The sequence below is a fragment of the Phodopus roborovskii genome, unplaced genomic scaffold (genome assembly GCF_943737965.1).
Source record: "Phodopus roborovskii unplaced genomic scaffold, PHOROB, whole genome shotgun sequence".
Classification (NCBI taxonomy): Eukaryota; Metazoa; Chordata; class Mammalia; order Rodentia; family Cricetidae; genus Phodopus; species Phodopus roborovskii.
Genome location: NW_026126645.1, coordinates 9,877,236 through 9,891,549, shown reverse-complemented (window position 1 = coordinate 9,891,549; position 14,314 = coordinate 9,877,236). Strand labels below are relative to the sequence as shown.

Here is a 14,314-nt window from a genome sequence, read left to right as displayed (position 1 = left end):
CACCCCCATCACCCAAAACTTCAAACTTTGTAGCTGGCCACTTATGTGCTGATACTGAGCAAAATGAGTCAACATTTAGACCACTTGGAAAAATTTGCATACGCTCTGGATTGACTGCTCATGCACAGCCCTGCATCCCCACCTCCATCACAAGTGTGGGTCCTCAACTGCAAGGCGATGTTATTAGCAGTGGGAGCCTGTGAGAGTGATCAGGTCATGAAGACAGAGCCTTCGTGATTGGGATTAGGACCATATTCTGAGATGAGGTCTTAGACTAGTCATTCTGCCTCAGCTTCCCAAGTAGCTGGGATCACAAACTGTGCCACCACGTCTGGCTGGATCAGTACCGTTTTATTTTCAAAATCATTATTACTATTGTTTTTAGGTGGAGTCTTGTTGTTTAATCCAGATTGGCCTCAAACTCACGATCCTCCTACCTTGCATTTTTAATCCAGGGATTACAAATTCGCACCACCATGCCTGACACATTAGTGCCCTTTACAAATGAGCCAGTTCACCCTTCCCACCATGTGACGTTTCAGCGAGACGATGGCCTCTTACAACTCCCGAGTCCTAGGCAAAGCCAGAGCTTCCTTGGTGTTCCCAGGGACTACCTAAGTGAGAGTTTGGTTTTGTCCCACCTGCAGGGTGGGAACATTTGGTTCCATCTTACCAAGAAGCTTCCTTTGTCTTTTTGCGTGAGTCTGGCCTCAAGTTTCTCAGGGAAGCAGATCAGACTTAGATCTCCGCTCACTCTCTTTTCCACCGACTTTCTAAAGGAAGACAGTTTTCAGTGGGCATTCTTGCCTGCTCACCAGGCACTTCTCCAGACATTGCCTGGAGTGACCAGTGGCTCTGTGAATGGCACTCCCCAAGTGCAGCCTCTGTCCCCACATGTCACCCCCCCAAACAGGGGAATATGTTCTCAGAAGCTACTTGCTTTCCCTGGGAATGATGTGCTGTTGTTAATGAGTCCAGAGTTCTGGGAAGACAAGAGGACCTGTTAGGGTGGGGAGAAGGAGGAAGCGAGGAGCCTGGATAGATGCTTTCAGACCCCGGAGTTCTGTTGGAGTTTGCCACCTTCACTCTTCAAGAGGAAATGTGTACATATGCCTTGAGTGTGAGCTTTTGTGGCATTCTAGAAGACATTTTCCCACAGAGGTCGTAGCCAACGTTCAGCTGAGTTCCCCTCGATAGACAACCCCTGCTCAGGGAGGCAGCGCATGGTGCATCTTCCTTGGTGATTCTTGCCCTTCCTGGTTTCTTCTGGGAAGTGGGGATTGTGTGTGGATGTGTGTGTGTGTGTGTTCAGCCCTCCCATGAGGACTGAACTAGGTGATTTCACAGGTGCTGTCACAGGGTAGCTTCACCACAGGGCTTGCCTGACTAAGGTTCCACTAAGTAATTTTTGACAAAATTTATTGTCTCATGAGTGAAGACACTGTCCTTAAAGAGAAAGTTCCTGAAGAGAGTTTATGCCCCCCCCCCCAGCTCTAGTTGACGGTAGCTATTGTCAGAGGTGGTCTGGGACTCTTTTTCAAAGTCTGTGTCGCAGGGGTAGAGAAATGGCTCAGCAGGTAAGAGCACTAGCTCTCTTGCAGAGGACCCAGGTTCAATAACCCAGCACCCACAAGGCTCCTCAAAATCACTCGTAACTCCAGTTTCAGGGATATCCAATGCCCTCTCCTAATCTCTTTAGGAACTGTATGCATGTGATATACAGGCATGCGTAGAGGCCAAACACCCATACACATAAAATAAAATAATAATAATTTTAAAAATGAGGTCTATGTGCCTCCCTAAAGTGGAACTAATTCACCCCCCTAGGCAGGCATCATGATGTGACTGCTACAAATGGGATTTTTTTCTCATAATCTAGCTCAGTACTTGGACAAGGGCCTTTGGTATTTATTGCAAATCCTGTTAAGATGGCACAGCTGTTCGGGGCCACCTTCGGCTTTTCCCTGTGACATAGCATTTTCAGCAGTGGGTGTGTGGGGACCAAGTTCTCAACACAGCCACCAGTCATCTGTCAGGAAAGCCTGCTTACAGCATGAGCAGCTGCTGCAGGACCAAGTTCCATACTAATGTCTTTGGGGCTGGCGAGATGGCTCAGGTGGTAGAGGTGATTGCCGCCAAGTCTGGTGACCTGAGTTCAATTCCTGGTACCCACATAGTGGAAGGAGAGAAACTGACTCTAGCAAATTGTTCTCTGAGCTCTACACACACACACACACACACACACACACACACACACACACACCACAAGGACATGTAGTCCCCTAGTAAATCAATCAATCAATCAATATAATTTTTGTTGTTATTTTGAAACAAGCTCTCTCTGCATAGCCCTGGCAGTCCTGGAGCATGTTACGTAGACCAGGCTGGCTTCAAACTCACAGAAATCCATCTGCCTCTGCCACCCTAGTGCAGGGATTAATGATGTACACCACCATGCCTGGTAATCAATGTAATTTTTAAATTAAATATTAACAAGGAGCCACCTTGCCTTCCTGATCCTCATAATCCATGTGGGAAACCCTAGGATTTGACTGAGCCCTTCTCCTGGTCAGCTGAGGTCACTCTCCCAAGCCTGCCTCCATCCTGCCGTCTTAATGCTTTCAGTGTCATAGCAAACCCTTCCAGTCCTTTTGAGAGAAAAAGCCAAATCCTATTATGGAAGTGCTTCAAACCACTCTGAGCTTCTGGATTAATCTGAAACAACATCTGAGTTCATAACTGGGTCATGGTTGCAGGACAGCAGAGGCTTGCCAGCTCAGCTGGCGTGTGCCTCGGGCCAGTTCGACCCCGGCAGTCTTGAGGCTGGACCTTACTGGATGCCTTTAGACCTTGTATGCAGAGATAATCGGGTGCCTGTTGATAACTTTGTTTCTTAATGAGAAAGAGTGGCATGTCCTGATAAGTGTTTGTCCATGAAATGGCTACACAAGGCACATCCCAGGGCTGGAAGGCCTTAAGAGCCCAGAGAATGGAGGAGGGGAAAAGCAAGGTCACGGGCTTGGAGGTGCTGCTGACACAGAGTGAGCATCCGGCCCAGCTTTCAAATGCCTTTCTATTCTCAGGGTTCCCCTGCCAGGCCTGTGTCCTCAAGACTGCATAGAAGTGTAGCCAATAGAATTGTGACTGGAAACAGCCTGCTTAGTGTCCTGTAGACAGAGATCTGGGGTATCTAGAAACCCCAATGTATTCCTTGTCCCTGTATTCAGTGTGTGTCCCCATTTGCCCCATCCCTTGGCCAAGTGACAGACAGTGGTTTGGTTTGCCTCTTGTCAATGGCAGTTACTAGCTTGGGGGTCATTATTTCCTTTACTTTTCCTGTTCATAAGATCTGTAGGAAGATTCCATGTTAAGAAAAAACTCAAAAAGTAACATTTGGAAAGCCCGTCTTTCCCTTCTCCTGCTCCCCCAGTCCCTCCCTCCCTTTCTCTATCCCTCCCTTCCCCACCCCTTGCCTCCCTCCCTCCCTTCTTTCTGATTGTTGTATGTTGTGCTGGGGATTGAACCTAGGCAAATGCTGTATCACTGAGAGACATTCGTAGCCCCAGGACAATCCCTCCCCCCCCCCCCCCGCCCCGCCCAGAGTGTTTATGGCTTTGGAGCCTGTCCTGGAACTAGCTCTTGTAGACAGGCTGTCTCACAGAGACCCACCTGCCTCTGCCTTTGCCTCCTGAGTGCTGGGCAGGACTTTTTTTTTTTTTTTTTTTTTTTTTTTTTTAAACTGCGGCTGTTTTAATGATACAGAGCAGAAGGAAATGGTTAGGACCTTAGTTTTGAAGTGATTCCTGTCACAACTGACTTGAAGCAGGTTTTCTTGCTAGCTACTATCAGAGTTGAACATGACTCTGGAGTCTAAAGTCCCAAACTGCTTCTGAGAAACTTGTTAAAATGGGCAGACATTGGGCCCAGCATTGCGTTAATTACTTCGGCCTCAAAGAAACCCTGTAGAGCAGGAACCTGCAGATAATAAACTGAGGTCCAGATGAGCTAGGTGACCCTAACTATAAATGGGCTGTTAGTGACGTGCAGAAGCCACCGCTCTGTTCCTTGGCAGCACCACCCTGCCTGTCTGTGGCACAGCATGTAGATGGCCATTCTGACTGTGTGTCCTGGGCACCGCCAAGGGGACTTGGAGCTATGCTGGTCATGCTGCAGCTGTACAGCCTTGTCCGTGGATGGAAAGAAATCCTCTCCCCCATTCCAGAGGACTGTTACTTCTTTCTTTTTTTCCTGTGAAATGCAGTCACCACCTACCCTGGTGACAAGGAAGATACCGTCACCAGCAGTTTGCAAGGATCTTAAGGAGGAACTTTCCATTGGGTAAATAACTGTGAAAGAAGAGCCCCAGAGAACAGAGAGAACTGAAGGGTAGGCTCCTGTTACACCAGCCAAATACCTTTGGCACCATGCTTGCTGGGTATCATGGAAGGGTCAGGGAAGCGGACAGGACAGGACCCAGGGACACGGTGTGAATTTTCTCCCACATGCCATCGCGTTGTCTCCTTAAGTTTCTGAAGCCAGCAGTTGGGAGCCAGGCCCCCAAGGCCAGCCTAGCTTATAGTGTGTGCTTCTGGATGGCAGGATTATTTTGGAAGGGGTGCTGATGCACAGGGCATGTTTGCTATTCAGAGCAGGCATCTCCAAGTACTTCTGAGGCTTTTACCCCTGTGCTGAATACACTGCTTTATAGAACTTAATGACTTTGGCCAAAATGCATTAAGTGTGGTGAGTGCTGACGCTTCCCTCTGCTACAGAAGGGGAACCCACCGCAAGTGCGTGAGCAGGTTTCTGAAGGACACTCTGTTCTTTGGCACCTTTCATCTTAGCTAGGCTGACGTTCACTTGAAGCTTTAAGTGTTTTTGTAGGCTTGAACTTGTTTTCTTAATGAGCTAGATTGACTTAACTCTGCAAATCCTCTCTGCTGTGGAGGTCTTGAGTATAACCACCAGAGTGTGGTTCCTTACGTGCAGATGACCTCCGGGGTTCCAGTAGCTTTCCCATTGCTAGGTAGCCCAGTACACACTCTGCTCCGGAGCTGTTCGGGCTCCCTGCAGAGACTATGGATGTACCAAGCAAGAATGTCCTCTGTCATGCCACAGTAGCCCTGTACAATGTGTTTATTCATGTTTGCAGAGGCTAAGGTCGCTCAGCACTGTCTTATTGAGTGTCCCCATATATGTCTCCTGTGGTGAGTGCTATGCCACATTGTCCAACCTCACTGCATCCTCCAAAGTGATAGTTTTAACGCCAGTTTTGCAGCTGAGTTAAGCTACTGTTCACAGTCCCTCTGCTATTAAGTGTCACAGTCAGAATTGGATCTCAAGTGTGATTGTCTTTCTGTTATACCATATACACACATATGCCTCCGGGCTGAGGTTTGAAGGCAGGCAGGAGACACGGCCCACTTGTGACTGCCTCTAGTCTCAACCCCTAGGTGGCCCCAGTGGCCCTCACTGTGTTGGACTGCTTCATGTTAGACCGGCTGGCCACATAGCCAAAGGGAAGTTGTATATGTCTTGAAGACTTTCCTTTCCCCTAGAACTTCCGGGAACCACATCTATGAATACTCCAGCCAGACTCCAGCATTCATTTATATTAAGACAGTGGGGGGGGGGGCTCACCGTGACATGTAGTTCCTGTTGATGGTCATCTTCCCAGCTGAGGGCATGATGAGGGAGTGTTTCCCAGCCACACTGATACAAGGCTGTGGGCACAGAGAGCAATGATCCTAGCTAGAATCCCCGCCCTCAACAGCATGTGTCTGGGTAGGTCACAAACTTCAGTATCTACCCCTTTTTCTATTCTCAAAGCCGCTTTCTGCTAGACAAAGCACCACATACTGTAATCGCAGCATTTGAGAATGGAGGCAGGGGGATTAGGAGTTCTAGAGCAACACACTGGCAACAACAGGACCATCTCAAAACCAGACTAAAAGGCTGCTTTCCAGAAGGGCAGATCTTTACATTAGCAGCCTGTGAATATCTTTTTATACTTTCAACTCAGAAGCAACAATTGGCAAGTCTAGATGGCTTGCATAAATAGTCAAGCTCCTAGCCAGGTAGGGTGTTGCATGCCTATAGCCTGAGGCAAGAGAACCACCAGCTTGGGCACACACTGGGAGACCGTGTCTCAAAAGTAAAACAAAACAAGCAAAAAAGTGCTTATCTTCCAGATAAGCATCTGGAAGAATCTGGCATTTGGGATGAAGAAATATCTTTCCTTGAGATAGTGACCTTCTCTTGGGGGTTAGCATGGGCCTTTGTATGGAGAATCCCTAGGAAGCTGTTAGTGCTGGCTTCAAGGCAGCTGTAGCAGAACCGGGTATCAGTGATAGCTTTGCCATGGGCTGCCTCCTGAGCCTCAAGTATCATGGAGGGGATTAAGAAGGAGATGAGGTCATGTTGGACATCCCATATTCTCTCAGAGAAGAAAAGTTGGGGCTTTTTATGATAATATTTTTATTTAAATTTGAAACAAGCTTGTTTTACATGTTAATCCCAGTTCCCTCACCCTCCCCTCCCCCCAACCTCCATCCCATCCCCTTTCTGCTCCCCAGGAAGAATGAGGCCTTCCATGGGGAATTTTAAAAGTCTGTCATATCATTTGGAGCAGGCTTAGTCTCTCCCCTATGTGTCCAGGCTGAGGGAGTATCCCTCTATGTGGGATGGGCTCCCAAAGTCCATTCATATACTAGGGATAAATACTGATCCACTACCAGAGGTCCCATAGTCCTCCTAACTAACATCCACATTTAGGGGGTCTGGACGATCCTATGCTGGTTTCCCAGCTGTCAGACTGGAGTCCATGAGCTCCCCCTTGTTCAGGTCAGCTGTTTCTGTGGGTTTCTCCAGCCTGGTCTTGACCCCTTTGCTCATCACTCCTCACTCTCTGCAACTGGATTCCAGGAATTCGGCTCAGTGTTTAGCTGTGGGTGTCTGCTTCTGCTTCCATCAGCTGCTGGATGCAGGCTCTAGGATGGCATATAAGGTAGTCATCAATCTCATTGTCAGGGAAGGACATTTAAGGTAGCTTCTCCACTATTGCTTAGTTGTTAGTTGGGTTCATCCCTGTAGATCTCTGGACATTTCCCTAGTGCCAGATTTCTCTTTAAACCTATAATGGCTCCCTCTTTATGGTGTCTCTTTTCTTGCTCTCCTCTGTTCTTCCCCTGACTTAATCTTCCTGCTCCCTCATGTCCTCCTCTTCTCCCCTTCTCTTTCTCCTCATTCCCTCCCCCCTCCCACCATGCTCCCAATTTGCTCAGGAGATCGTGTCCCTTTCCCCTTCTCTGGGGGATTATGTGTGTCTCTCTTAGGGTCTTCCTTGTTTCCTAGCTTCTCTGGCGGTGTGGACTGTAGGCCGGTGATCCTTTGCCCTATGTCTAAAATCCTTATATGAGTGAGTACCTCACTCAGGATGGTTTCTTCTAGTTCCAACCATTTGCCTGTGAGAAAAGTTGGCTTTTATCGTCATTCTTGTTAAAGTGGCCTTTACTTCCACTTTTCCCTCAGTACTTGCTCCTTTCCAGCTGGCCAAGATGCTGAAGGCAGCCGGGGAGCTCTTGTGCATGCTACAGACACCGTCACTGACATGCCCCATGTGACTGTCATCTTACCAGCTCTGGGGCTTTAGCACAGATGGGGTTAATGCTCTAGACTTGCAGTTCTGGCCACTGCATTTAAGTCACCGCTGTTACTGCATTGAGACCCCTGGCTGCAGGACAGGCTCCAAGGCCTGTGGAGATAGTTTGAAGTTAGAGCTGGAAAGGTTTGACTACTATCCACTGAGCACTCTGACTTTATAGGTGGTCCCACTCTGAAAAGTGGTTGTTGAAGTTAAACCCTAGTGTGGCTGGCCACAGTTCTAATCCTTTGAAAGGGTGATGGTTGTCCCTGGACTAGCAGCTGACAAACTAGCTGGACACCAGGCCCTGAGTTACTATTGCTGGTCTTACCAGCCACATGGTGAAGTAAGTACCATCACCTCACCCCAGTGCAGATGAAGGCTCAGAGCACAAAGCTCTCACAGTGCTCAAGAGGGGCCAGCCATCTGGCTCAGGCCAATGTGCAGGCCTTGTGTCCCGTGGTGGCTCTCCAAGAACAAAGTCCACCCTCCATATCCACAGTGATGGCTTTGTAACCTCCCGTGGTTCTTCTCATAGTCCTAAAGGAAGCCGCCAATTAACTTCCATTAACTTTATTTCTGTAACTAACTGTAGAGTGATGGAAAGGGTGGGGCTGAAAAGCAAACTGTGGTGGGAATCAGATTTCCAGGAGGGTGTGCCATTGATGCCCTAGACCACATCAGCATCGGGCCTGAGGGTGGGGGAGTGGGAGGAGCTTTCCCATAGCTGAAGCCAGGAAGCATTTGCTATTTCTTCCCCTCAGAACTCACCTGCCACTCAGTGTCAAGAAGCTTCTAGACTGATGGTTTCCAGGGCAAATCTGATATGTGTTAACCACACCCAGAAACCCTCCTTCCTCTCCCCCCCTCCACCAAATCAGAATGAAGTTGGCCCCCAGATGGCTGCCCAGTGTCCTGGGTCCTCCAGGTTGGCTACTGGCCTATAGTCTTCCCATTGAGCTGTATACCTGAATAACATTCCTGTGAGTTTTCTAAGAGGTTAGTCCTGGGTCATTGGTGCTTAAACCAGTTGTTTTGGTAGATCCTTCCTGAGAAGGCTAATTATATATTTGATACCCTTCTCTTTTTGTGCCTGAATGATGAGGATAAGTACCCTGTGGTTTATTAACTGTCACGTTAAACCTTTTCAAATTGTCTGGTGACAAAACAGAGTTTTATGTCCTTTTTATCCAGCTTTGATGGATGAGTCAGCTTCTCTGGGTAAAGTATGCTAGGGAAAATAAAATCCTCTGATTTGTGGGGAACGATGGGTTTGTACTTGAAGTCATGGATTCAATCTGCTGTTAATCTTTTCACCCAGTTCCTTTTCTCCCTTGATTAATGGGGCTGGGTACCTGATGGGCACTTGGTGATTGCTGAGTGAGTGAAAGAAGGTATGACTTTAAGGATTTTCATCTCTCTTTTCCCCCACCAAGCCCTGTGCTCAGTGCATGTCAGGTAAGCCCTCCGCCAAGCTGCACCTTTACCGGCCTCTCCAGAGACTGTGATATAACACCCTAGAGCCATACTCTGGCGTGTCTCCTGCCTTGAAGCCAGCTGCTCCTTAGAACACAGGGCTGTGTCCTTAATAGCGAAGGATCCCAACTCTTACCTCCTCTCCTCCCACCCCTGGCCATTTTCTATAATCATTTAACTTAAATGTAAAAAATTGTAAATATGTGTGTTTGTGGAGTATGTTCACATGTGTGTGCACACAGAGGCCAGAGGAAATGTCCTACTTGCTCAACCTCTGCCTTGTTTTCTAAATAAGCCTTGGGATAGACAGCTGGCCAACAAGCCCCAGCAACCCGACTGTTTCTGGCCAAAGTATGCCTGGGTGGATAAGATCCTGTGACTTGTGGGAAAGAATGGATTTTCCACTTGAAGCAATGGGTTCAAGTCTGCTATTAACCTTTTTAACAACAGCCACAGCACTGGAGTTCTAGGTACCTGTACAGCAGTAATGGTTTTTTTTTTTTTACAGGGACAGCAGGGATTTGAACTCTGGTCCTTGTGCTTGTTTGCAAGTACTTCAATTCGATAGACCATCTCTCCAGCTCACACTTTTATAACTTTTCAATAAAATTTTGGGGGTCTAGGCAAAGTAGCTCTTTCTTGAAGTACTTGGGCCCATAAGTCTTTAAAAATTTCTGGATCTTCCAGCTTCGTGGCTATTTACACGTGAGATTCCCTGGAGAGGAGACCCAAGTTTCGATGTGAAATTCACCCGGGTTTCACGCACACCTCACAGGTGGCTGCTTAGTGGTTTTGGTTCTCCAGCACTCTCCAGCACTGCTGTCCTTCACATGGGGCAAGGAAGGCATGGAATGTTTCACCTGCAGTAGTTTAATCAGTGCTCAAAAACGTTCAGCATTTAGAATATTTTTCTTGTGAACTGTTTTTTTTTGGGGGGGGTGTTATATGTGGAGCAGATGTGTAAATGATTTGAGAGGATTCTTGTAACAGCTCTGCTTCTTGTTTCCCTGTATCCGCGCTCCCCTCCCCCCAGGGTTTGAGAGCCACTCTGCTGGGCCTGACAGTGTATGTAACTCAGTAGTTGATCTTTCTGCATAACCACAATTTACTGACTCCTAGCTAAGAATGAGGGAAGGTGTTTATTTAATATAAAAACTAATGCTGAGGCTTTAAAACTCCTCTGTGTTTTCATTGTCCCAGTTTGCAGGGACGCTATCAGATGGCCTGGGGAAGACAATGGACAATCGGCACCAGTCTGAGCGAGAGTACATCAGGTACCATGCAGCCACCAGTGGAGAGCACCTCGTGGCCGGCATCCATGGCCTGGCTCATGGTAAGTTACTTGTGCCCCTCCTGCCACAAGTGCCTTTACACACATCTCAGTGCAAGGGGGGAAGAAAGTTGGCAGCAGCACAGTCCCGGCAAGGTGTCCTGGTGAGCCCGCCTGCCCGCCAGCCCCCCCCCCCTTTTCCTGAACCTGCTGAGGAGATACACGGCCCAGGGGAAGTGCTGGCATGGCAGGTAGAAGGAGAGAACTGAGTCCTGCAAACTGTCTTCTGACTTCCTTGTATGTCCTCCAACTTCTGCATACATGCACACACGCTCTCTCTCCCTTGCGTGCGCTCTCTCTCTCTCTCTCTCTCTCTCTCTCTCTCACACACACACACACACACACACACACACACACACACACTCACTCACTCACCCACTCACTCATGAAATAAGTGAATAAACCTGGAGTCCTGCTTGACCCAGGTCCATTGAAGTCTATCTCTTAAGTCCTGGCTGTTCGGCCAGGAAAGTTGTTCAAAGATTAGAATGGGGGATGTTGCCTCGCTGCAGCAAAAGGACCCTGAATCTGAAAGAGCTCTGTGCATTCTTAGACTTTCTCACCCAGCCAGTTTCCTTCCCCAATTTGTCTCACTAGAGCTGAAGAGTGCAGAGAGCTTCCTCACACCCCGACTGTCAGAGGGTAAACATCCTGTGAGTGTCCCTGGCCCGAGTCCTGGAAATGCTCACTGTACAGGGCCTGCCTCTTCCCTGCACTGCCTGCAAACTCCCTAGCCTTTGCCAACTTGTGGCCACCTCCAGGCCTGCGTCAACCATTGCTGTCAGCTTTTAAAACGTTTGAATGCCCTTTTCACTTAGATTGGTCTTTTAAGCTTGACACAACCCCTCGGGGTCCTGGTTGGCCTTGGCAGCTGTACTGAACATTTGGGGTGCCTTAAAGCTTTCTTCACCATTTACTCTAATGATCTCAGCAAAACATGCAGTAGTACACGAACCATGTCAAACATTGGGTGGTACTGGCCGCCCTGCAGTATTCACGGAAAACTGAAACTTGTAGCTAGTTACTGCCTTATATTTAGAGGATCTCAAACCTTTCCCAAGGACCCTACTTTCTAGCCTCCTATTGCCTCATCCCATTGTCTGTATCTTCTCTTTGTTGCCAAATACTGCGTAAGACTTGGGATAGGGGGAAAAAGTCACCATTAATTCTCAGCTTTTTCTTTCCTTAATTGATTGACTAATGACTTTTGTTTGTTTGTTTTTTGAGGCAGGATCTCATTTCTTCTAGGCTGGCCGTGAGCTTATTGCATAGCTGAATTCAAGATGACCTTGCATTTATTCCTCTGGTCTCCACTCCCCTAGTGCTAGGATTACAAGTGTCTGCTACTGTTCCTGGTTTTATGTAGCCAGGCTCTGTGCATGAGGCATGAGGCAGGCACTCTACCCACCAAACTCTTTTAAGACATCCCTAGACCAAAGTTTTGTTTTAATTATCCAGGACACATACTCCTTCTAACTCATAGTCTTGTACAGCATCCTCTGATTCTGGACTTCCTAAACAAGTCCCCTGGGTCCTTTGACTGTGGTCTGTCTAGAGAGCAACATACTGCCTTTATCATTCCAGATTCATGAACTGGGAGTTTGGTTGGAAATAATTCTGGTTCTGTCCTTGACCAGGTGACAGAAGCCCTTGTTTTCCTCCCCATCTAGGTATCATTGGTGGGCTGACCAGTGTTATAACATCAACAGTGGAAGGTGTGAAAACAGAAGGAGGTGTCAGCGGCTTCATATCTGGCCTTGGCAAAGGACTTGTGGGCACTGTGACCAAGCCAGTGGCAGGGGCCCTGGATTTTGCATCTGAAACAGCCCAGGCAGTGAGAGACACGGCCACACTCAGCGGTCCCAGGTCAGTGGTCATGGCACAGGTTTGAGGCTTCTTTAGACCACAGTGATGTGTTTAATGATTTACTGTCTGCATTAGCTATATGTTGTTTAACGTAAATACACGTAGAAGAAATGTCTGACTTGTGCAATAAAAACGTATGTAGAGAAGGCACACCCTGGCATGAAGAAGGGATAGCATATTTCTATAATTCCAGCACTGGGGAGGTAGGTGAAGGCAGAAGAACTAGGAGGTCAAGTTCATAGCAAGTTCAAGGCCGGTCTGGGATATATGACTCCTGCTCTCACTCCATCTACCTAATCAAAAAGTGGCATGCGTTTTTCCATAAATACATAATGCTAGGTTGGATATAGATAGGAGAATACAATGCCTGGTTCTTTCATTAAAGAGGTCAAAACTAGGATTACATCGTTATAAGTTTCCCCAAGCTAATTGTGCCTCCATGCCCATTGGCTTACTGAATTTGGTGGTCTTTGCTCCTAGACTCAGTGTAGTTCTAGAACATGTGTAGATGCAGTTCATCACGTGGTGTTCTCTTAGGTTTCCTTCTAGTCGAAAATGCCAGCCAGTCCTCCGGCCGTGGAAAAAACAAGCACCCACACTCCCACAAGCAAGTTGGGATTTTGTTTTGTCTTGACACCAACTAGGGCGGGACATCAGAGACGGCCCATGCAGTGCCACAGAACCCAGAGTCCCACAGAACCCAGCCACTTGAACTTAGTATTTGGTTAATGGTCTGTTTTAGCCTCACTCCCTAGAGGGACAAGGAGGGTTGCTATTCCCAGCGTGGCTCCTCTGTGCCCATCGGAATTCACTGCAGCCCAGACAGCTAATGTTCTGTGAGTAAAGCACTGAGCCCCTTCCTTCAGACGCTGGGCTGGGCTCACACCTGTTGCTCCTTCAGTAAGAGTCAAAGTGAAGTCAACCCCGATTAAAATGAATGCCATTGTCTGTCACTGGAGAGCCTCATCAGTGGTGACTGTTGCTGTAGTGGAAGTGCTTGTGGTTATAGACCAGGCCTTGAGCCTCGATGTGTTCTGCCAGAATGTCTTCCATCTGGAAGCAGCTGTTTTGGGGGGGCTGGGAGTGAGGGCTGTGGAGTTTACTTTAAAAGTTAAGCTGCATTCTATTCTCAGATACAAAGCTAAAACAGCCCTGGTGTCTATTTTGAGGCATGTATGCTGTAGTGAGGACAGGCAGGCAGTAGAGAGTGTTTCCAGCTAGTTCTTTATTTCTGCTCAAAGCCCAAGAAGTCTCCTTCAGGGTAAAGTGTAAACACCACTGAAGTCCCCCAAACATTCTCAAGAACTGTTCTTTATTTGCTAAAACCCTTAAATATCAAGGGATTGGTTTGTTTGCTCAATTTTTTTTTTTGAGGTGCTGGAAGGTGGCTCAGTGGTTAGGAGCCATGCACTGCTCTTTCATAGGACCTGCGTCCAGTTCCCAGCCCCATGTTGGGTGACTCGCAGCCACCTGTAACTCCAGCTCCAGGGTTTGTCTTGTTCTGAACTCCATGAGCACCGGAACTCAAACACACACAGACATCTTCTCCTCGCATATACATATGATTAAACATTGAAAAATTTAAAAGATGGTTTCTGCCAGGCAGTAGTGGCACACGCCTTTAATCCCAGTCTTGTCATGGACCGAGTTCCAGGATAGCCAGGGCTACACAGAGAAACCCTGTCCTGAAAAACAAAACAAGATTTCTTTGCTGCAAGGGTTAAGGGTGTTGACTAATCTTTGCACAGCATTGGTTTGCCAGCTTCTGGGAGGCTTTGTATTCTTTCTAGGAGCATAAACCATGGCACCATGTTTGCTGTAGGGATAGAAATATTCTTGTTATTTCTACCAGTTGTCCAACATTTTCACAGAAAGTTGACTTAGTGTCATCCTGTTTCCATCATTCACTCATTCATTTCCAGTCAGCAAATGCTGATTGAAAATTTCCTGTGAACTCCAGGCTGAGAATACAGCAGGACATAAGACTACCCCTAACCTTG

At 47.7% G+C, this 14,314-nt stretch overlaps 1 protein-coding gene across 2 annotated transcripts in view; it reads left to right on the top strand.

Moving 5' to 3' along the window:
- Positions 1-14,314, top strand: part of Vps13d (vacuolar protein sorting 13 homolog D) — a 213,117-nt gene that overhangs the window by 157,325 nt on the left and 41,478 nt on the right. For both annotated transcript variants that reach the window (XM_051173625.1, XM_051173624.1), the window contains 2 exons: positions 10,319-10,451; positions 12,119-12,314. In XM_051173625.1, coding sequence (XP_051029582.1) covers positions 10,319-10,451; positions 12,119-12,314 — 329 coding nt within the window. The remainder of the gene's footprint in view (positions 1-10,318; positions 10,452-12,118; positions 12,315-14,314) is intronic.